The sequence below is a fragment of the Haliotis asinina genome, chromosome 14 (assembly GCF_037392515.1).
Source record: "Haliotis asinina isolate JCU_RB_2024 chromosome 14, JCU_Hal_asi_v2, whole genome shotgun sequence".
In the NCBI taxonomy this organism is placed as follows: domain Eukaryota; kingdom Metazoa; phylum Mollusca; class Gastropoda; order Lepetellida; family Haliotidae; genus Haliotis; species Haliotis asinina.
The window spans coordinates 839,635-862,562 of record NC_090293.1 but is presented as its reverse complement, the minus strand read 5'-3'; the positions used below and the strand labels follow the sequence as shown (position 1 = coordinate 862,562).

The following is a 22,928-nucleotide window of genomic DNA, read 5'->3' as shown; positions in this document are numbered from 1 at the left end:
GACGCCACCACACTCAGAAAATATGTCCTCAACAGTGCACCGTAAATTAGCGCTTGAGTGACCTACTTTGCAATAGCGAGACGGGAAAGCGCCAGGCTTGGGTTTGGGTGTTACAACGAAGACTTCATGTACATTGACTGCGGCCTGCTTTTCAACTTGTTTGTGTGTAAAATCTCTATTAGGCATTACGTCGCTGGCATTTGGTGATGGGTTATGCTTTGACATGGGCGGGATTGTCGAAAGGCTTCTTCCAGGCGCTGGCATTTCATCGAGTCTTGTGAGTGTTAACCGCCATCTTGGATGTGATTGAAGGAAGTGAACGCCGATTCACGGACCTCAGCAGGATACCTGTTTACACATACATGCCTTTTCACGAACTGATTCATCTTCATCTTCATCTACGATCTTAGCCTCGGAATCTCTCGCAATTCTAATAAACAACGTGTCAAGAATTTTACAATTTGTCATTTTCACTCAGGCCAAGAATTAGAGAACGGCGCTAATTAAAATGCAGAAAGCGCGTCCGGGCACCCTCTCTGCTCCCAACAAACGATGCATTTTAGACGTCAGTCAGAAGAGGGAAATTGTAGAGTTTGCAACAAAAAATCCAAAGGCCTCCCAGTCGCAGATTGCTAGAGCCTTCTCCAACAGGTGGGGGACTCCAATTGTACGGAGAACTGTTGGGGGCATTCTCAGTCAGCGCGAGAAGTGGGAGGATGCGTTCGTGCCGCCTGGTGTGAAGAAGATTAGGAATGCCCGCCACGGTGACATGGAGGCTGCGCTGTTTCAACGATACACGGAAGCCTTAACAACAGGTGCCCCTATGTCCGACGCCATTTTACGTGAAAAAGCTCAAACTTTGGGTCGTGAATTGGGGATATCAGATTTTGCTTATTCCAAGGGTTGGCTGCTTCGGTTCAAAATGAGATATGGAATTGTTCAGTGGCCGTCTGTGAGTGAAGGGCCTCTTCAAATGCCTGTAGGTGGCGCTTCGGAAGCGATGGAATCACAGGAGCAGAATGCAGGGACTTCTAAAGGTTTGTTATTGCATAACAAAGACATCTCTACATGTGTCTTGTATCTCTCGGCGTTGTGCATGTTCTGTTTCAGTGTTCCAATCAGTGTCTTTAATAATCATACTTCACTACACATCACGGATGGTGAGGTGGCTAAGTAGGTTGTTCGCCATGCCGGAACCAGGGTTCAATTCCCCCGTGGGTACACTGTATTAAGCCCCTTCCCGATGCGACCTGTGTTGATATTCCTAGATCCAGGGATACAGTACAACATGAGTCACCCTGCTAGAACTTGGCTGAAATAGGGTGGCGTCCTCGGTCAATGTTCATCACTGGTACAGACACCCATTCACATTTTCAAAGGGAAGAATGCCCTGTATGTATATTGTTAAGTCCTTATTTCCCATGACAGTTAACCGCTTAGACAGAAAATACCTATACAAATGAATCGCGTTTCTACTCTTTCGTATTTCTTCTCAAGTTACTTTTTAAATTGGTTCAAATGCGTTTGGGTTGAAGACAGATCAACTAAAAGATGAAAATCCAGTGTCTTTGTTACTATGCAAGTGCACCTAGTGCATGTATAGAGCGCAGCATTGGAGGTTCCTGGTGGAGTCTTATTAGTAATATTTTGTAGGATAATGTATACTGTATTTAAACACACGCACAATAGTGTAAGTGCAAACGCTTTTATCAAAAAATAATAGCGATTCATGGCTTCCATACATTCTTCTACATATCACGTGACCTATTTAGCTCGCGTAGGCGCGCTACAGTGGATGTAGCTCATACGAAGATGGAGACGAAAGTTCGTTCTCACTTCATCCGGACTTCCAAGAATTGCCGTGGGCTTGTGTTAGGGGGTTACGAGTATAGACGGTACAGAGAGAGGGGAACGCGCGAGTACTGGCGTTGTAAGCGAGTCGGATGCATGGGGAAAGCTATCACTGTGTTGGACACGGTGACCTGTGTGACGGGGCGACACGACCATCAACCAACATTCCCCGCAGTCTTTGGTGAGTTTAGTTTGTTATTCGCAGCAGAATGAGAACGATGGAAGCCATTCCTGTGCCTGTTCTACACGTTTGCAAACTAGACAGTTGCACTATGGCGGTGTAGCATTATCGATCTGTTTTGGCGTGTAGCGAATGACTGGTTGAGCGAGCTACAAATTATAATTGTGGGACCCTGAGGCTCTTGAACGGACAGTAGTATCTGCGTTAAAATATTTTTTAAATATCTATCTTCAAGTTTCTGAAATAATTGAACTATGTCGTTCATATAAAAAAAATAACAGGAAAGGAATACTTTATTTCGTACGTCCGAGTCAAACGGGGGAATGTTGATATTACGAACCTTGAACAAAACAGTGTGTCTCGACTGTAATGTAAGCAGATTTGCTCCTCAACCGATCAAATGACATCCCCATTTTGAGTATTGGATATATAATTACCCCTCCAACAGAAATAACCAATGTGTAACATAAATGTGTCCAGAATGGCAATACATTTGTCACCATACCATACTTTCACGGCAATATAGCGCATTCATGAGTAGAGGTGTTGCATGCATGCGTGTGTACGTTCTGTGACAAAGGAAGAAGGCGACGACCTATATTACTTGCCGTCCACGACACGCCATAATTGGTGTCGTTGCTGAGATACAGGAGTAGATTACCCGCATCTCAAACCGGGATAGTTGGGCGCAGGGCCGGGTGGACAGGCCATGAGACTTGTGCAGTGTATTTATGACAACCGCTGGTTTCTCGTTTCCAAACATGGTTGTTTGAAATCATAGATATTAACATTTTGTTTAACATCCCACTGTAATATTCGGACTTCTGTAAATCACCTATTCTGGACCAGACGATTCAGTGATTAATTCTAAACCAACACTTATGTCTTTAGTGAGAGCCGTGACAAATCTACACAAACAATTGCTCATCGCTAGTGTGAGTTTAAGCTGGTCCCTGGTTCTGTCGAGGAGCACCACTCATTGGGAGCCTCGCTGGTTTCTTGTGTCTGGTCCGGGCTGCTGTCTGGGTCCTGGTCTGTACTGGTTTTGTGAACGTATTCGATTCAACCATGCCTAAACACTGTGTTGCAAATGGGTGTTATAGTCGGTTTGGGAACACAGAGTATGTTAAGATGCATCGCATACCGTGGCAACATCAAGTCCTAGCGTCCAAGTGGGTGGAGAGCCTGATTCAGTCTGGTACCCCCCGTGATAAGGTGACCCGAGACAGTCGAGTTTGCTCAAAGCATTTTATCGGAGGATTAAAACTCCCGGGCACAGTGCCCGTGTTGTTCGGCGCGCAGGTGTACCAAGGTAGGTTATTTCACCCACTGGCTCGTGGTGCGCAGTGTCTGGTCCCGTTGTTTAAGATATTACAACATCAAATGGTTTCTTTCGTGGAACCAGAAATGGGAAACTCATTTGTATCTATTGTCGACATGACAAGGTTCATTTGTGATTTCTTTTCCCACGAGGATAAAACAACAAGATAACAATAATTAGGGAGCGCAGGTTTTTGTTTCGTTTTTCAATTAAATGAAAACGCGCTTGTTGGGTGGGCCTGTATACACCCTCTTGGTTCCCGGGACCGAGGTATCATCGACTGGAATCGTGCATTTCCGGTTGTGAGTTACCGACATTTTGGCGATAAAATGGAAAGTTGTCAGTTCTCCTGTTGTCAGTATTAATGTACGATGCGACGGTGCAATGCGCTGGATATCCTTGCCTAGAATTAAACATTTGATATATCATCCATGAAGGTAAGAACGTGACGGCTGATGGACGGACGACTTCCACAGTTTAGTTATTTGCGCACATGGGATGACAAGCGCTTTGTTGCCGTAAATAATGACAAGTGAATCACGGGAGTTGACCACATCGGATGTGCAGATTGCAAGGATGAAGACGATAATTTTATGTTTAGGGTACTTATGAGATTGTTATGTATTTTACGTTTAATTCTCTATTGATACCTAGTAGCTGTGATTCAACATGTTAAACACTCGCTTGTAATCAGGCGCATTTTAAATTAAATAAGTATGAAGTGTCATTTTTCTATCAGACGCTGTTTATTGTATTAAGGTATGTTAAGTATCATGTGTATTGTAAGCGCTAAAACATTTTAAGGCCTTTTCTTCTTGTAACAACACTTGAGACAACCCAGCATATTTTCTAAGATTGACAGTTTATAACATATTTATCATCATTTATTTGCTGGGAACAGTGTACAAGACAGCTACAAAGTCATATGGTTGAATGCCAGTTTGTAATAGTGTTCATCAGCATCATTTCTCTCAGTTGTATCCTGCAATACTGTATCAATACACATAGTTGCATCTTCAGCCTGTGGAGACAATGTTTATTGTCTTCTGTTTAGTATCATCTGTGTCATTGGCAGTGTATAATTTTGTGAGTAATATGAAAGGAAAAATACTTTATTTATGACAACATTGATATTGATTCCATTGTCATGAACTCTACATCAAATCTATACTAGAATGAAGCGTAAAGAAGTTGTCATCCATGAAATATCTTGCTGTAGTTACCTTTATAGTCTTTGTCCTATTTATTAGAATTTAGGTTATACCTTCTTGCAGGTGACTATGTGCAGTCATAGAAGAGTACTACAGTAGTGTAAAACATATGAAGGTTTATGTGTTGTCACATTGGGATATTTTTGTATTCAAGAACCATTGAAATAATGAAACACAGACATTTATTTCTTGTTAACATAGCGTGCTTGTAGCTGTCAGGGATATTTTATTGGGTCATTATTTCTGTCATTTTATTGTTAAATTTCATTTAATAAAAAGATGGATTGATTGAATAAATAGTAAAATTGTCTGTTTTATGTTTTTCAAGATAAAGGATTTTTGTGTAGTATCTGACCTGTGTGGATCTTCACCTCTCTGTCAGATGGTGTAACCAAAATATTTTACAGGGCTCCCCCGTGAATATATTAAAATCTGGGTCAACCATTTTACAAAAATAATCAATTTTCAACTATTGATTTCTTTTTCTTTAAGGTATATGTCTCTAAGTCTGAATTCTAAAGAATTATTGTGTATAGTGTCTAATCAGTTTGAAATCAGAAATGAATTTAGGTACATTTATTACCTATTGCATTGAAATTGTATAGTTTTGATTGGTGATGCTATTGCATTAGAAGCGACAGAGTGTTTGGTTTTTTTGCATATTTTCACGTTACACTCTGTCATTCGCAGGTTTTCCATGTCGATGGGAACCCTGTAGTCTAGCCAACAGTTTAGAAAACAGCAGAGAGTTAACTGGAGTATAGAAGTGTTAATGCTTATCACTCTTGTGGAGTATCAGCCCTAAACATAACGAGCCTATTTTATTCTGTATGCAAAAATGTCATGTCAGATTGTGAGTGATTTAATGAGCACCTGGGTCGTCCTCTCCACAAATGACACACTGACTTGGTCCACCTGTCAGGTTTTACACTGGTGGTTCCACAAAGGAAAGTTTGAAGGAACCGTTTCATGATAACTTTTACAAGATATCATTTTCTGTAAAATATTTTTTAGAACATCAAGCAAAGTAGTTACTTTAGGATAAACTGAATTTTGGAATGACTGATTTAGAAATTCTCCAACACTTTCCATTCTGAATATCAGATGCATCTTAGGCCAGTTGGAGGTGAGTTAGTTAGACTTGTTCACCTCTCCTGTTACAGGGGAGCCCAGCGGGACGTCCAGTGTGGTGGACCCCTCCGTGTCAATACAGGAAGTGAAGCCCCAGATAATACACAGACCTGACCTTGACCTTGACATAGCAGGTCAGTCCAAATCTGACCCAAGACCAACTCCATCGCCAGTCAATAGGAATCCAGGCTACACCTTTAGACCAAGTTTTGCGCAGCAAAGAATCGCAAGAGGTAAGTTGGGTTGCTACCTCTTGTTCTAACTCTGTTGCTTTGGGTATTTCTGCTCCTGTTTATGTAACTAACATTTATTGTTGATGTGTGTCTGTTACATTGTTCAGCACATAATGCATATTTACCCCCTTTCTCTATCCTCTTCCCTTGAGAATATTTTATGACATGAGAATTTGGTCATGTGACAAAGGGTCAGAGAGAGGTCATCCTCCCTCACCAGCATGCATGGATGTTCTGTTGTTCAGTTGGCCTTCTGCCAACTTATGTCTGGCATGCCAACGATATTTCATTGAGGTCCTTATTTACCAGGCTGACCTTGACCTGCACCGAAATGGACCCGTGTGAAGGCATCCAGTTCATCACGACCCGCAGAGGCAAGACTGCAGTTCAGTTTCGCGGGTATCGTTATTACAATGTACGAGCACTCGGACATAAGATCTACTGGCGTTGTTGCACTCGCACTTGTTCAGCCACTTTGGTAACAGCAGATGGTGTGCTGACAAAGGTCGGGGATGACCACAACCATCTGATGGACCTGACAATGTCGTCGACTTGCCAGGATGACATGGCAACTGTGCAGAGAGTTCTTGAGGAGTCGTCGGTCAAGTCGCTGTTTCACATCAAGAAGGAGATGGATACATCTGACGAATTCAGTTCTAATTGTCCCTCTGTTTCTTGCTCTGAGGAGAAAAGGGACTCCCATCAGCCATCTTGTATGGACAGATTTCTTGGCAGGAAGTTAACAGTTGAATCGTCAATGCAGATCAACAAGGATGGTGCATCGAGATTGAGGCGAGATGTTGCCTCTCGTCTCAGTCTAGTGGAGAAAAGTGGAAACAATTCCAAGGGACTCTCATTGAGCAGTGTGGACAAGCGATCAGTAACTTGTAGTTCAGGAGGGGAAAACCATGCTCAGTCTGTACTGAGGTCCCCCATCCTGGGTGTGGCTGATGTGTGCATAGCTGAGGATGGGACAGTAGGTCAGGCTGCAGTGCCAGATCAAACCCGGGCAACACTCTCTATAGGCCAAAATGCTGCCCTCTCTGATTTCAGGAAGAAAGGTATTGATATGTTTGGAATATGAGGTGTAGAAGCATACTGTCTGAATATGTAAACTATATATGGAGTCTGTTGAGGCCCCCGGCAACCCTCTGAACCTGTGAAGATCCAGGGTGGAATAGGTCTTCAGCAACCCATACTTGACGACTATGCTTGTCGTAGCTGGATTGGGTGGTCAGTCTCGCTGCCTTTGTCGACAAATGTAAATTGTTCCCATTTGCACAGTGTCAGTGCTCATATTGTTGATCACTAGATTATCCTGTCCAGACTCGATTAAATAGACACCACTGCCATATTGCTGGAATTATTGCAGATTTTGGCACAAAACTCAACTTACTCATTCACTACCAGCAGTCATTTGAGAGGACACACTGAGAAAGGTTATGTATGGCCTGACAAATGAACACATTAACCTGTATGCTACCCTACCACCCCTTGAGACAGATCTCAAGGCAGAGACACTTTGATACATATTAGAGAGTTGTTCACACTTGAATTGTAGCCATGTACTTACCAACTCTGTAATGGTGCTGAGTTCATCCTCCGCATGCTCCAGAGTGCAAAGTTGTTTAGTTGGAGAAAAAAAGTTTTTGTTTTTCTTTCTGCTCTGTCATCCATGAAGCATTGTCATCCCTATTACCCCAACCTCTCAAACAAATCATCATTTATTGTCCTGTGAAGCATTTCAAGTTGGGGGGGCATCTAAAAATTTCAGGTTTTTATCCTCCCAGCATGTAATGCGGGGGGATGTAGTTGATGCCACGTCTGTCTGTTCTAAATCATTTTGTTTCCCTAGCATAACTCAAAAACAGTTCAATAATTTTTAAACCAAAATTGACAGATATAATAATCTGAACCGATGGTTGTGCCTTTTGCTATTTACAGATTTTTGGTATTTTTATTTTTTAATGTTTCCAAGAACGTTTTGGTCTTAGTCAAATGGTGGGGAGGGCTTCGTTTACAGAGCATAACTCGAAAACCATTGAATATGTTTCTGCAAAACTTGGTAGATATATCAATCAGAAGCTAAAGTGGTGGTGCCTTTTGCTATTTACAGGTTTTTGTGATTTATTATTTTCTGGGTTTCCATGGCAACGATTCAGACTTTGTCTCAAAATAGTGAGGTGGGCTTCGTTTCCTGTGCAGAACTCAAAAACCTCTAAATATCTTTCAACAAAATTTGGCAGATATGTGAGGCCGACCACAAAGTAGTGTCTTTTGCTGTTAACAAAGTTTTGACATTCTTATTTTTCTTGGTTTCCATGGAAACATTTCGGATTTGGACTCACAATGGAGGGATCGACTTTGTTTCTGGAGCACAACTCGAAAACTGTTTCATATCTTTCAACAGATATATGTGACAGATCTTGAAGTGGTGTTTTCTCGGGCTTTACAGATATATGTCATTTATTGTTTGATTTCCATGGAAACGATTCAAACTTGGTCTAAAAAAACATCAGGTACCTGTGAGATGATTTGTCCTTTAAAAATGTGGGGGCTAGGGGGATATGTCATCTTCTAATGACTGTTGTTGTTTTTTTTTTCTAAATCTTTCATCCTGTCAAAGACATGAGGTCCTGTGCTGTGTACTGGTGATTGTTGGATAGCTATTAGTAAAGCAATTACACTACTACTAGGTTGCATCGAATCCTCAGTGAAACTGCCTGTTGGTCACGTGGGTCCAGGTAGTGGTCTCTCTGTAAACTACATGACCTCCTATGTGAAGGGAGTTGGAAGGCTGTGTTGCAGGCTGCTCATGACAACCCTTCTTGGCCCAGCTGGCTGACTCCAATAGCCCGCTATTTGTGGATCAATACAGGCTATATTTAGCCAGATCTTCAACCCAGGCCAGAATGTAGCACACATTAGCAGACTTGCTGGGCAGGGAGGAGGAGCTTGTCCTGGGCTTGCTGGCTCAGATTGACAGCTGCCTCCAGACATACAAGGGGCTGATGTAGGCTGTAGGCACATAGTTCAACACTGTGACTGGATTATTGTCTAATGATAAAGAATATGTTGCCATCATGTGGAATAAGAGAGTTATCAGAATATTGCACCAGCTACAAAAAGTGTTCGGATGTGGTTTTCTGATTTGAATTTTTGGACGTGACATATCCACATATATTGGCACTGTGGTGCTACTGCACTGATCAGTTGCATGTGGGATATAGACACCAGTGACCTTATAATTAAAGAATGGTGGTAGAAGCTTGTAGGAAGTTAGCGTAACATTATTTTTGACAACTAGTTCGACTTACAAAGGACAAATGCTTCCCAGGTCTACACTATACTGAAAACCTGTTTAAGTATATCCTACAAATATGGAGGATTCAACTCAGAAGCGTGCATACAACTGGTCAGAATCAGAGGTGCTGAAGTTGTTTGAACTGTGGAGCGACCCATCGGTCCAGAAGGAGTTGAAGCACCTGTATCGCAACAAGACAGTGTATGAACATATATCCCATCTTCTCAACACGGCGGGCATCAAGCGGACATGGGTCCAGTGCAAGGAGAAGATCAAGAAGTTAAAGAAAGAGTTCTATCGCGTCCAGAGAGTTTGTGGTGACCTTGACCCTGATGCGGGACCAGTGACAGGGTGTCGATTCTACAAGGAGTTGTACCCACTGTTGACATCCAAATCTGGGAAAACGTGTTTGTGAATTATGTTTTTACTCCTCTAGGTCTCCAGTGCATTATGTTTGTCCTCTTATGTAGATTCCAGAGGAGTAGGTCACTCGTGCACCACATTTATGATGCTTTGGGATCTGGGATGAACAAGTCCTTGGGTCCGATGCAGGACCTAGATATCTTAGAGCTAAGATAGTCACAATGTTAATGTTAATGTAGACACTTATGGCGATCTCAGCTTTAAGAGAGCTCTGAAAATCTAGGCCAAGGTTTTCAGAGCCAACCCATGGAGATCTGGTGATAGCAGTGAGTGGCTCATTGATTGCCACTGTTGCCATAGCATAGATCATTGCTGATACTGTCTGTCACTTGTGGACCTGCACCTCGCTAGAGGAAATGACCAGTTTTGCTAGGGTACAATCTGTATATCTTTCAGGGAGTTAATAGAATATCACCGTCTGCTTAATTGAGGATAGATATACAGGCCCATGAGGTACTCTGTTGTGTATTGATGGGAGTGAGTTAGTGTAGAGGATATAGCTTTTAACAATGTTTCAGCAATATCATGGCAGGGTCACCAGACATGGCACTGATGGAGAGTGGAAAGCACATTACACACACTTTCTCAGAATGTCATCCTGGTTCAGACCGAGTATGAAAGTACCATCATGGTGACTCTGTTCTGTACACGATCCAGGGCCTTGAGGTCAGAACTTCAGCTTGTGTCCCCTGTCAGGATTGCTGAACGATATCTATGGTCTCTCTTTCTGTTGTCTTACTTGAGGTCTGACATGTCATACTTTCTAGTTACAAATAAGACAATTTATTCATCACTGGATGTCACTGATCGGGCCAGAAGTACCATGATTATTATCAAACCCTGGGTGTTGGAGGCAGCCTTAGTGTTGCCTAGCTTTGTTTTGTACACCCACCATTCTCAAGTTGTAATCTTATAGGATATCAAAATGAAAGGAAGCATGTTTCTATTAATTTCATATTTTTGTGTTTCAAGTAGTGTATACTGGGTTTCAGCGCAGCAGATTCACCATGGCAACACCCAGGTGGCCTCTAGACCGGGGATGCAGAGTCGACCCTCGCAGGGGATGCAGAATCGTCCTGCTCAAGGGATGCAACCCCGTGTTAGGATGCCCTCGGCCACGGTTACGTCAGCTGCACCACCTCTCAAGCGACCCAGACTGGAAGCCCAGCGGACAGTGCCTCAGATGAATAGACAGATGGGTCAAGCCCCTGTTCAGAGACGGAACATGTCAACATTTGACCAATCGCATCGAATGCCTGCACCAAGGTCTGTCGTACGACCTCCACAGAGACAAGTTGGTATCCAGCAAATGTCTACTCAGCAGCACCGGTCCTTGCAACATCAGCAAGTATCAAGGTCACCTCAGCGACAGATAACAAGGCCCAAACCCCAGATGAGTTCAAGTAGGAATTCAGAGGTGAAATCTGATGCCTCTGAGAGAGCCTTCCTTAACCCTGACCACAGCTCTCATATCATGACGGAGTTGTCTGCCCTGTGGAAGTCTGGGAAGTTTGTGGATGCAGCCATCATGGTTGGAGGGATGAAGCTGCAGGTAAGTTGTGTAGTTTTGGTGGGCATGTTGATTCCATCCTGATCGTCTGCACTGACACAGAAGCAGACAGGTCTCCGGCCAGCTGGAATCAAATGAAATCACTGTTCCTTGATATGGTGACCCAGCTTTTGACTGAGTGTCATCACCGATGTGTCATGACTGGTGTGTTGTGACTGATGTGTTTAGGTGACTGAGGTTACCAAGCATGGCTGTGTGAGATGTTTTGAGTGCCCTGATAGGATAAATTATGTTCATTCATTCAACCACTTGTTTTCCCAGCCCAGACTGGGTGATCCATGCGGCAGTCATAGGGCTAGAGCTGACAGCCCAGACTGGGTGATCCATGCGGCAGTCATAGGGCTAGAGCTGACAGCACAGACTGGGTGATCTCTAGACCTGACAGCACAGACTGGGGGATCCATATGGCAGTCATGGGGCAAAAGCTTACAGCACAGACTGGATGATCTCTAGACCTGACAGCACAGACTGGGGGATCTCTAGATCTGACAGCACAGACTGGGTGATCCATATGGCAGTCATAGGGCAAAAGCTGACCGCTGAGACTGGGTGATCTCTAGACCTGACAGCACAGACTGGGGGATCCATATGGCAGTCATAGGGCAAAAGCTGACCACTGAGACTGGGTGATCTCTAGACCTGACAGCACAGACTGGGGGATCCATATGGCAGTCATGGGTCAAAAGCTGACAGCACAGACTGGGGGATCCATATGGCAGTCATGGGGCAAACGCTGACAGCACAGACAGGGGGATCTCTAGACCTGACAGCACAGACTGGGGGATCCATATGGCAGTCATGGGGCAAACGCTGACAGCACAGACTGGGTGATCTCTAGATCTGACAGCACAGACTGGGTGATCTCTAGATCTGACAGCACAGACTGGGTGATCCATATGGCAGTCATGGGGCAAAAGCTGACAGCACAGACTGGGTGATCTCTAGATCTGACAGCACAGACTGGGTGATGTCTAGATCTGACAGCACAGACTGGGTGATCCATATGGCAGTCATTGGGCAAAAGCTGACCGCTGAGACTGGGTGATCTCTAGACCTGACAGCACAGACTGGGGGATCCATATGGCAGTCATAGGGCAAAAGCTGACCGCTGAGACTGGGTGATCTCTAGATCTGACAGCACAGACTGGGTGATCCATATGGCAGTCATGGGGCAAAAGCTGACAGCACAGACTGGGTGATGTCTAGATCTGACAGCACAGACTGGGTGATCCATATGGCAGTCATAGGGCAAAAGCTGACCGCTGAGACTGGGTGATCTCTAGACCTGACAGCACAGACTGGGGGATCCATATGGCAGTCATGGGGCAAAAGCTGACAGCACAGACTGGGGGATCCATATGGCAGTCATGGGGCAAATGCTGACAGCACAGACAGGGGGATCTCTAGACCTGACAGCACAGACTGGGGGATCCATATGGCAGTCATGGGGCAAACGCTGACAGCACAGACTGGGTGATCTCTAGACCTGACAGCACAGACTGGGGGATCCATATGGCAGTCATGGGGCAAACGCTGACAGCACAGACTGGGTGATCTCTAGATCTGACAGCACAGACTGGGTGATCTCTAGACCTGACAGCACAGACTGGGGGATCCATATGGCAGTCATGGGGCAAACGCTGACTGTACAGAGTGGGTGATCTCTAGATCTGACAGCACAGACTGGGGGATCCATATGGCAGTCATGGGGCAAACGCTGACAGCACAGACTGGGTGATCTCTAGACCTGACAGCACAGACTGGGGGATCCATATGGCAGTCATGGGGCAAACGCTGACAGCACAGACTGGGGGATCTCTAGATCTGACAGCACAGACTGGGGGATCCATATGGCAGTCATGGGGCAAACGCTGACAGCACAGACTGGGTGATCTCTAGACCTGACAGCACAGACTGGGGGATCCATATGGCAGTCATGGGGCAAACGCTGACAGCACAGACTGGGTGATCTCTAGATCTGACAGCACAGACTGGGTGATCTCTAGACCTGACAGCACAGACTGGGGGATCCATATGGCAGTCATGGGGCAAACGCTGACAGCACAGACTGGGTGATCTCTAGATCTGACAGCACAGACTGGGGGATCCATATGGCAGTCATGGGGCAAACGCTGACAGCACAGGCTGGGGGATCTCTAGATCTGACAGCACAGACTGGGGGATCCATATGGCAGTCATGGGGCAAACGCTGACAGCACAGACTGGGTGATCTCTAGACCTGACAGCACAGACTGGGGGATCCATATGGCAGTCATGGGGCAAACGCTGACAGCACAGACTGGGTGATCTCTAGACCTGACAGCACAGACTGGGGGATCCATATGGCAGTCATGGGGCAAACGCTGACAGCACAGACTGGGTGATCTCTAGATCTGACAGCACAGACTGGGGGATCCATATGGCAGTCATGGGGCAAACGCTGACAGCACAGACTGGGTGATCTCTAGATCTGACAGCACAGACTGGGTGATCCATATGGCAGTCATGGGGCAAACGCTGACAGCACAGACTGGGTGATCTCTAGACCTGACAGCACAGACTGGGGGATCCATATGGCAGTCATGGGGCAAACGCTGACAGCACAGACTGGGTGATCTCTAGATCTGACAGCACAGACTGGGTGATCTCTAGACCTGACAGCACAGACTGGGGGATCCAGATGGCAGTCATGGGGCAAACGCTGACAGCACAGACTGGGTGATCTCTAGATCTGACAGCACAGACTGGGTGATCCATATGGCAGTCATGGGGCAAAAGCTGACCACTGAGACTGGGTGATCTCTAGATCTGACAGCACAGACTAGGTGATGTCTAGATCTGACAGCACAGACTGGGTGATCCATATGGCAGTCATAGGGCAAAAGCTGACCGCTGAGACTGGCTGATCTCTAGACCTGACAGCACAGACTGGGTGATCCATATGGCAGTCATAGGGCAAAAGCTGACCGCTGAGACTGGGTGATCTCTAGATCTGACAGCACAGACTGGGGGATCCATATGGCAGTCATGGGGCAACAGCTGACAGCACAGACTGGGTGATCTCTAGATCTGACAGCACAGACTGGGTGATCTCTAGATCTGACAGCACAGACTGGGTGATCCATATGGCAGTCATAGGGCAAAAGCTGACTGCTGAGACTGGGTGATCTGTAGATCTGACAGCACAGACTGGGTGATCTGTAGATCTGACTGCACAGACTGGGTGATCTGTAGATCTGACAGCACAGACTGGGTGTTCCATACGCCAGTCACAGGGCTAAAGCTGACAGCACAGACTGGGTGATCTCTAGATCTGACATCACAGACTGGGTGATCCATGTGGCAGTCGTAGGGCAAAAGCTGACCGCTGAAACTGGGTGATCTTTAGATCTGACAGCACAGACTGGGTGATCCATACAGCAGTCATAGGGCAAAAGCTGACCGCTGAGACTGGGTGATCTCTAGATTTGACAGCACAGACTGGGTGACCTCTAGATCTGACATCACAGACTGGGTGACCTCTAGATCTGACAGCACAGACTGGGTGATCTGTAGATCTGACAGCACAGACTGGGTGTTCCATACGCCAGTCACAGGGCTAAAGCTGACAGCACAGACTGGGTGATCTCTAGATCTGACATCACAGACTGGGTGATCTGTAGATCTGACAGCACAGACTGGGTGATCCATACGGCAGTCATAGGGCTAGATCTGACAGCCCAGACTGGGTTATCTCTAGACCTGACATCACAGACTGGGTGATCCATACGGCAGTCACAGGGCAAAAGTTGATGGCAGAGACTGGGTGATCTCTAGATCCGACATCACAGACTGGTAGATCTCTAGATCTGACATCACAGACTGGGTGATCTCTAGATCTGACATCACAGACTGGGTGATCTCTAGATCTGACATCACAGACTGGGTGATCCATACGGCAGTCACAGGGCTAGATCTGACATCACAGACTGGGTGATCTCTAGATCTGACATCACAGACTGGTAGATCTCTAGATCTGACATCACAGACTGGGTGATCCATACGGCAGTCATAGGGCTAGATCTGACATCACAGACTGGGTGATCCATACGGCAGTCATAGGGCTAGATCTGACAGCCCAGACTGGGTTATCTCTAGACCTGACATCACAGACTGGGTGATCCATATGGCAGTCACAGGGCAAAAGTTGATGGCACAGACTGGGTGATCTCTAGATCCGACATCACAGACTGGTAGATCTCTAGACCTGATAGCACAGACTGGGTGATCTCTAGATCCGACATCACAGACTGGGTGATCTCTAGATCTGACAGCCCAGACTGGGTTATCTCTAGACCTGACATCACAGACTGGGTGATCCATACAGCAGTCACAGGGCAAAAGTTGATGGCACAGACTGGGTGATCTCTAGATCTGACAGCACAGACTGGGTGATCTCTAGACCTGACAGCACAGACTGGGGGATCCATATGGCAGTCATGGGGCAAACGCTGACTGCACAGAGTGGGTGATCTCTAGATCTGACAGCACAGACTGGGGGATCCATATGGCAGTCATGGGGCAAACGCTGACAGCACAGACTGGGTGATCTCTAGACCTGACAGCACAGACTGGGGGATCCATATGGCAGTCATGGGGCAAACGCTGACAGCACAGACTGGGGGATCTCTAGATCTGACAGCACAGACTGGGGGATCCATATGGCAGTCATGGGGCAAACGCTGACAGCACAGACTGGGTGATCTCTAGACCTGACAGCACAGACTGGGGGATCCATATGGCAGTCATGGGGCAAACGCTGACAGCACAGACTGGGTGATCTCTAGATCTGACAGCACAGACTGGGTGATCTCTAGACCTGACAGCACAGACTGGGGGATCCATATGGCAGTCATGGGGCAAACGCTGACAGCACAGACTGGGTGATCTCTAGATCTGACAGCACAGACTGGGGGATCCATATGGCAGTCATGGGGCAAACGCTGACAGCACAGGCTGGGGGATCTCTAGATCTGACAGCACAGACTGGGGGATCCATATGGCAGTCATGGGGCAAACGCTGACAGCACAGACTGGGTGATCTCTAGACCTGACAGCACAGACTGGGGGATCCATATGGCAGTCATGGGGCAAACGCTGACAGCACAGACTGGGTGATCTCTAGACCTGACAGCACAGACTGGGGGATCCATATGGCAGTCATGGGGCAAACGCTGACAGCACAGACTGGGTGATCTCTAGATCTGACAGCACAGACTGGGGGATCCATATGGCAGTCATGGGGCAAACGCTGACAGCACAGACTGGGTGATCTCTAGATCTGACAGCACAGACTGGGTGATCTCTAGACCTGACAGCACAGACTGGGGGATCCAGATGGCAGTCATGGGGCAAACGCTGACAGCACAGACTGGGTGATCTCTAGATCTGACAGCACAGACTGGGTGATCCATATGGCAGTCATGGGGCAAAAGCTGACCACTGAGACTGGGTGATCTCTAGATCTGACAGCACAGACTAGGTGATGTCTAGATCTGACAGCACAGACTGGGTGATCCATATGGCAGTCATAGGGCAAAAGCTGACCGCTGAGACTGGCTGATCTCTAGACCTGACAGCACAGACTGGGTGATCCATATGGCAGTCATAGGGCAAAAGCTGACCGCTGAGACTGGGTGATCTCTAGATCTGACAGCACAGACTGGGGGATCCATATGGCAGTCATGGGGCAACAGCTGACAGCACAGACTGGGTGATCTCTAGATCTGACAGCACAGACTGGGTGATCTCTAGATCTGACAGCACAGACTGGGTGATCCATATGGCAGTCATAGGGCAAAAGCTGACTGCTGAGACTGGGTGATCTGTAGATCTGACAGCACAGACTGGGTGATCTGTAGATCTGACTGCACAGACTGGGTGATCTGTAGATCTGACAGCACAGACTGGGTGTTCCATACGCCAGTCACAGGGCTAAAGCTGACAGCACAGACTGGGTGATCTCTAGATCTGACATCACAGACTGGGTGATCCATGTGGCAGTCGTAGGGCAAAAGCTGACCGCTGAAACTGGGTGATCTTTAGATCTGACAGCACAGACTGGGTGATCCATACAGCAGTCATAGGGCAAAAGCTGACCGCTGAGACTGGGTGATCTCTAGATTTGACAGCACAGACTGGGTGACCTCTAGATCTGACATCACAGACTGGGTGACCTCTAGATCTGACAGCACAGACTGGGTGATCTGTAGATCTGACAGCACAGACTGGGTGTTCCATACGCCAGTCACAGGGCTAAAGCTGACAGCACAGACTGGGTGATCTCTAGATCTGACATCACAGACTGGGTGATCTGTAGATCTGACAGCACAGACTGGGTGATCCATACGGCAGTCATAGGGCTAGATCTGACAGCCCAGACTGGGTTATCTCTAGACCTGACATCACAGACTGGGTGATCCATACGGCAGTCACAGGGCAAAAGTTGATGGCAGAGACTGGGTGATCTCTAGATCCGACATCACAGACTGGTAGATCTCTAGATCTGACATCACAGACTGGGTGATCTCTAGATCTGACATCACAGACTGGGTGATCTCTAGATCTGACATCACAGACTGGGTGATCCATACGGCAGTCACAGGGCTAGATCTGACATCACAGACTGGGTGATCTCTAGATCTGACATCACAGACTGGTAGATCTCTAGATCTGACATCACAGACTGGGTGATCCATACGGCAGTCATAGGGCTAGATCTGACATCACAGACTGGGTGATCCATACGGCAGTCATAGGGCTAGATCTGACAGCCCAGACTGGGTTATCTCTAGACCTGACATCACAGACTGGGTGATCCATATGGCAGTCACAGGGCAAAAGTTGATGGCACAGACTGGGTGATCTCTAGATCCGACATCACAGACTGGTAGATCTCTAGACCTGATAGCACAGACTGGGTGATCTCTAGATCCGACATCACAGACTGGGTGATCTCTAGATCTGACAGCCCAGACTGGGTTATCTCTAGACCTGACATCACAGACTGGGTGATCCATACAGCAGTCACAGGGCAAAAGTTGATGGCACAGACTGGGTGATCTCTAGATCCGACATCACAGACTGGGTGATCTCTTGATCTGACAGTACAGACTGGTAGATCTAGATCCGACATCAGAGACTGGGTGATCTCTAGATCTGACAGCACAGACTGGGTGATACATACGGCAGTCACAGGGCAAAAGCTGATGGCACAGACTGGGTGATCTCTAGATCCGACATCACAGACTGGGTGATCTCTAGATCTGACAGCACAGACTGGGTGATCTCTAGATCCGACAGCACAGACTGGGTGATCTCTAGATCTGACAGCACAGACTGGGTGATCTCTAGATCTGACATCACAGACTGGGTGATCCATACAGCAGTCATGGGGGTTTTTGACAAAAGTGTGAGTGAGTGAGAGGGCTGTGTGACTTGTGTAAGCACTGACTCAACTGTGGAGGGATTTTGTGTGTATGTAGAGTACTGTATTTTTGTTATATGTCATGCGATGGAATTAGATTGTGTCACTGTGTATGATATGTAGCTTGTGTTTTTTTACATGTGGAAATAACATGCAGCTAAGTCATTTGAGATGAAATATCCAGTCATTATGTTCCCCATGCACCACACAGTATTCATGTCTACCCATCGGTGTTGCAGGCCCACCGTATGGTGCTGTTTGCTGCCAGCCCCTATCTACGGGCATCTTTCGACCACCTCAACCCTGCCACCGAGTTGCGTCTCAAGATGCCACCAGACATCAAGCTGGACATTGTCTACCAGTTCCTTACCTACATATATGATGGTGTCCTCCGCTTGAATCCGAACAATGCGTCCTCCCTTCTCAAGATCTCTCTGATGCTGCGCATGGAACACCTCACAATGTGCTGTCAGGAATACATGGCACATGCTGTCAGCTCCGGCACCATTCCACAAATGTCTGTGAAGGACGTCAAGTCTCCATTGTTGGTGCTGGTTGACCAGAAGGCCCAGGAAACGGGCGAGGGCAAGACAGATATGTGCACTCAGACCACATGTGACTCAGAAACAAGTACCAATCAGTCTCCTCCCAAGGTCGAGTTTGACCGAGTGTTTGGTGAAGAAGACCAGGCAAATTCTAGTTACCATAGCAAACAGTTTGACCACAGTGTGCATTCTGATGTGGACTTGTATGGTGACTGTGGAGATGGAGGGGGAGGAGGCCAGGTAGTACACACTCAGGAAGATGGCGATGCCATGCCCATGATTATTGTAAAGAATGAATGTATTGATCCTGAATATGAACTAAGCATTAATCCCACACACCACGCCAGTCCTCCTCCTGACCTTGAACGCATGAGCCCAATGTCCAATCAGAGTGACACGAGATCAGACTCGGACAGGCAGATGAGTGGCCAGACCGACCCCATTGCTGACACTGACAGTCCTGCAGCTCAGGCTGGGATGGAGGCCATGCAGGTTGTTCCTGGCATAGACCTTGACGTGTCGTCTCCCGACTCGCCCAACCGCAACTTTGAGCAGTCATCCAATGGCAGTCTCCATCAATCACCAGGCACATCAACATTTGACCAATCACATGTCGCATCATCTGCATTCGACCAATCACAAGTCAGCACGTCTACATTTGACCAGTCACAAGACGGCACATCCACGTTTAACCAGTCCACTGCCAGCACCTCCACAGATCAACTCAATTCATTAGAACAATCTTCAGTTTCCCAAACTGAAACCAAGGTGACTCCTTCATATACATATCCCAGTGAAAGTAGTGTTTCAGACGGATACAGTGAGTCGTTCCCAGACAGGACTAGTGATAATTCACATGCTGACCCAGAAAATCAAACATCAGCATTCCCGCAGTCTGCACCTGACCAGTCTTTGCCCCTGGTGGAGTCAGGTGACCATGCAACACCTCAGTTTGGCACAGAGGAATTCCTCAGTTCCGACTTTGATGTTCAGATGTCAAATGTCCCGAAAAGTGAACCTGATGACCCAGTGTAGACATTAATTAAAGTGTGACATTAACCGGGATGGGTGGGGTGGTGGTGGTTGAAACGGATTGTAAAGAACCTGTATGATATGCCAGTCCTTAACTATTTCATCTGTTTGGGATGGTACAGAGTTGTACCTGGTAAGGTACAGTCTGTATCCGGTAATACACAGGCATATGACGCACACACTGGAATATAGGTGCTGTGTTGGGCATCTTGCAATATAAAGGGTATTTACATAAGTCTGTAGTAAATTTGATTACAAAATATTTTGTCCCATATTCAAAGTAGGCAGTCAACAAGAAATATATTCAAGAATTTCATGTAAGGACAAAACTTTATGGATGAGCAACTTCTTTATTCAGATGGAGCGACTTGTCGATACAGCTTCCAATCACCTGCTTGACAACGATACTGTATTGAAACGTTGGTGCACCTAAATAAAGAAGTTGATCATCCATAAAGATTTGTGCTTATCTGATTCACCAACTTCTAAACATGCCTCTCGAAGAAGTCAAGAATTTCATGATCCAAATCACAATGCTGCCAATAACTGACAGCAAACACGATTTTAATGTGACTTGAATCACTAGTGGGACAGCAATCAGCATGTCAGAATTTGGATATGATTGGGGGAAAATGGAAGTGATTATATATTAAAAGAAATACCTTTCTTGTCCTGTTCAGATGTTTTGATTTCGATTGCAAGGGATAACTGTGATTTTGCTTAACTAAGGCAGTATTTTAAAGCAGTTTTTGGTTCAACACTGAATGAATGCATAGTACATTGTTTAGTTGATGCAACTACACATCATTCAGGACTGAAGGTGGTGTGTTTCATTAGGTTATTGACTTCAGTTTGAGTAAATCTGTGTTAGAGGGCCATTCACCAGTGGACAGTGGGGGACAGTCTCATTTGTTGCCTGTACGGCTTACAGGTCCAGTCATCCCTCCACTGTTAGCCTTACAGCTGCACACCATTCTTGTATTGTTATATTCTTTGGTCCATTCAACCCTTATTTCCTGTAATGTGAACTGTCTAGTGCCAAGTAGGACAGTGTTAGAAAGGTGGTAAACAAGCCCCTCACCTATGTACTTGGCATTGTTAGTAATTTGGAACTGTCAGAGTGATAATCAGCAACCGTCGTCATCATCAATATCATCATCATCATTATCTGACAGTGATGCCATGTTATTTATTTTCTCAATAAAAATTTGAAATAAAGTGAATTTTGTTTCGACAGTTGACATTCCTGTAAAAAGGTTGTTTGCCCTGGTTTTACAACAAGCAATTAATTGCTGAAAACTGGAGCATCGACTGCTACGTGATTCGGTGTGCCATTCTTTCGAACAGTGTTAGACCCGTGAAGGTCCCGGGGTAAAATAGGCCTTCACCAACCCATGCTTGCCGTAAAAGGTGACTATGCTTGTAAGAGGCGACTAACGGGATCGGGTGGTCAGACTCGCTGACTTGGTTGACACATGTCATTGGTTCCCAATGGCGCAGATAGATGCTAATGTTGTTGATCACTGGATTGTCTGGTCCAGATTCGATTATTTACAGACCATGTAGCTGGAGTAGCTGAGTGCGGCGTAAAACTAAACTTACTCGAACAGTGTTGGCTGCTGCCTGATTCTTGTTTATGAATGATGCGAACTGTTTTGTCAAGAAGGATGCACAATTGATTTTACGTACGCTTACATCACTTCAGTCACCGCTGCCTCTGGTTCGGGTTTTTTTCTGTTGGGTTGTTGTTTAACATTGCCCTCAGCAATAATGTATCCCTATGACAACTCCCAGTGAATTCACGACCCCGGATCGGCCCAGTGGTTGATGCTATGATGCAATCAACCCAGACCGAGAATTTGGACGACTCTATGATGCTCGTGACGTTAATCAAGGGATGTTCGTTTGTCAGACCACACTGGATTATTGTCAGACCGCCATTGTGTAGCTGGAGTATTTCTGAGAAATGCGTTACACTACAAACTCACGACAGGTTTGTACAATGGCTGTATCACAATCAGTAGTGTATGCAGTCAGTGTTCTTCAGACACTGGTCCACATTATAGGACCAACTATAAACAGGAGCGTACAGTGTAGTGACAACACTACAAGGATCTATGCCGCCGCCGCACTCGTTAAGTAAAGACACTGTGATCCATAAGTGTTGTTCTTGTCATGGTATTCTTGTTGCGTAGTTCGAGGCTTATTATCACTGGGTTGTCTGGTCCAGGCTCGCTTATTTACAGACCGCCCCCGTATGACTAGAATATTGCTGAGTGCGGCGTAAAACTAACATCACTCTCTCACTGCATTGTACTTGCCAACGTCTATCATACCATTCAAAGAAGTTAACTGCCCATACATACAGAGAAACCCTTGTCCTATATCGGACCCAGTATTCGCCGATATTCAAACCCATGAGACAGCGTTCACCATGCTTAAAGAAGTGTGGACGTCAGCTGTGCCTCGCCCTGACAGTAAGAGAGGGAATGGCGAGAACAAGCTACGACTTGATAGTACTTTTGAGGACACATACAAGATTGAACAATGCAACCCTGACCCCATGGCGAGATCTCACAGGCGAGCTGTAGCAGCATTCAGGTGTAGAGTTGGGTTTGGAGACAGGGTGGTACAGTAATCTACCAGTAAACAAAAGCGTGT

At 46.3% G+C, this 22,928-nt stretch overlaps 1 protein-coding gene across 9 annotated transcripts in view; it reads left to right on the top strand.

The window, feature by feature from the left end:
- Window positions 1-21,485, top strand: part of LOC137261247 (uncharacterized) — a 36,508-nt gene extending 15,023 nt beyond the window's left edge. For 8 of the 9 annotated variants that reach the window (XM_067798963.1, XM_067798970.1, XM_067798971.1 and 5 more), the window contains 3 exons: window positions 5,728-5,928; window positions 10,648-11,207; window positions 18,930-21,485. In XM_067798963.1, the coding sequence (XP_067655064.1) occupies window positions 5,728-5,928; window positions 10,648-11,207; window positions 18,930-20,270 (2,102 nt within the window). In that variant the 3' untranslated portion in view covers window positions 20,271-21,485. Of the gene's footprint in view, window positions 1-64; window positions 1,038-5,727; window positions 5,929-10,647; window positions 11,208-18,929 lie in introns of those variants that run through there. The other variant, XM_067798965.1, reaches the window with a different exon arrangement.
- Window positions 21,486-22,928: the final 1,443 nt, after the last annotated feature.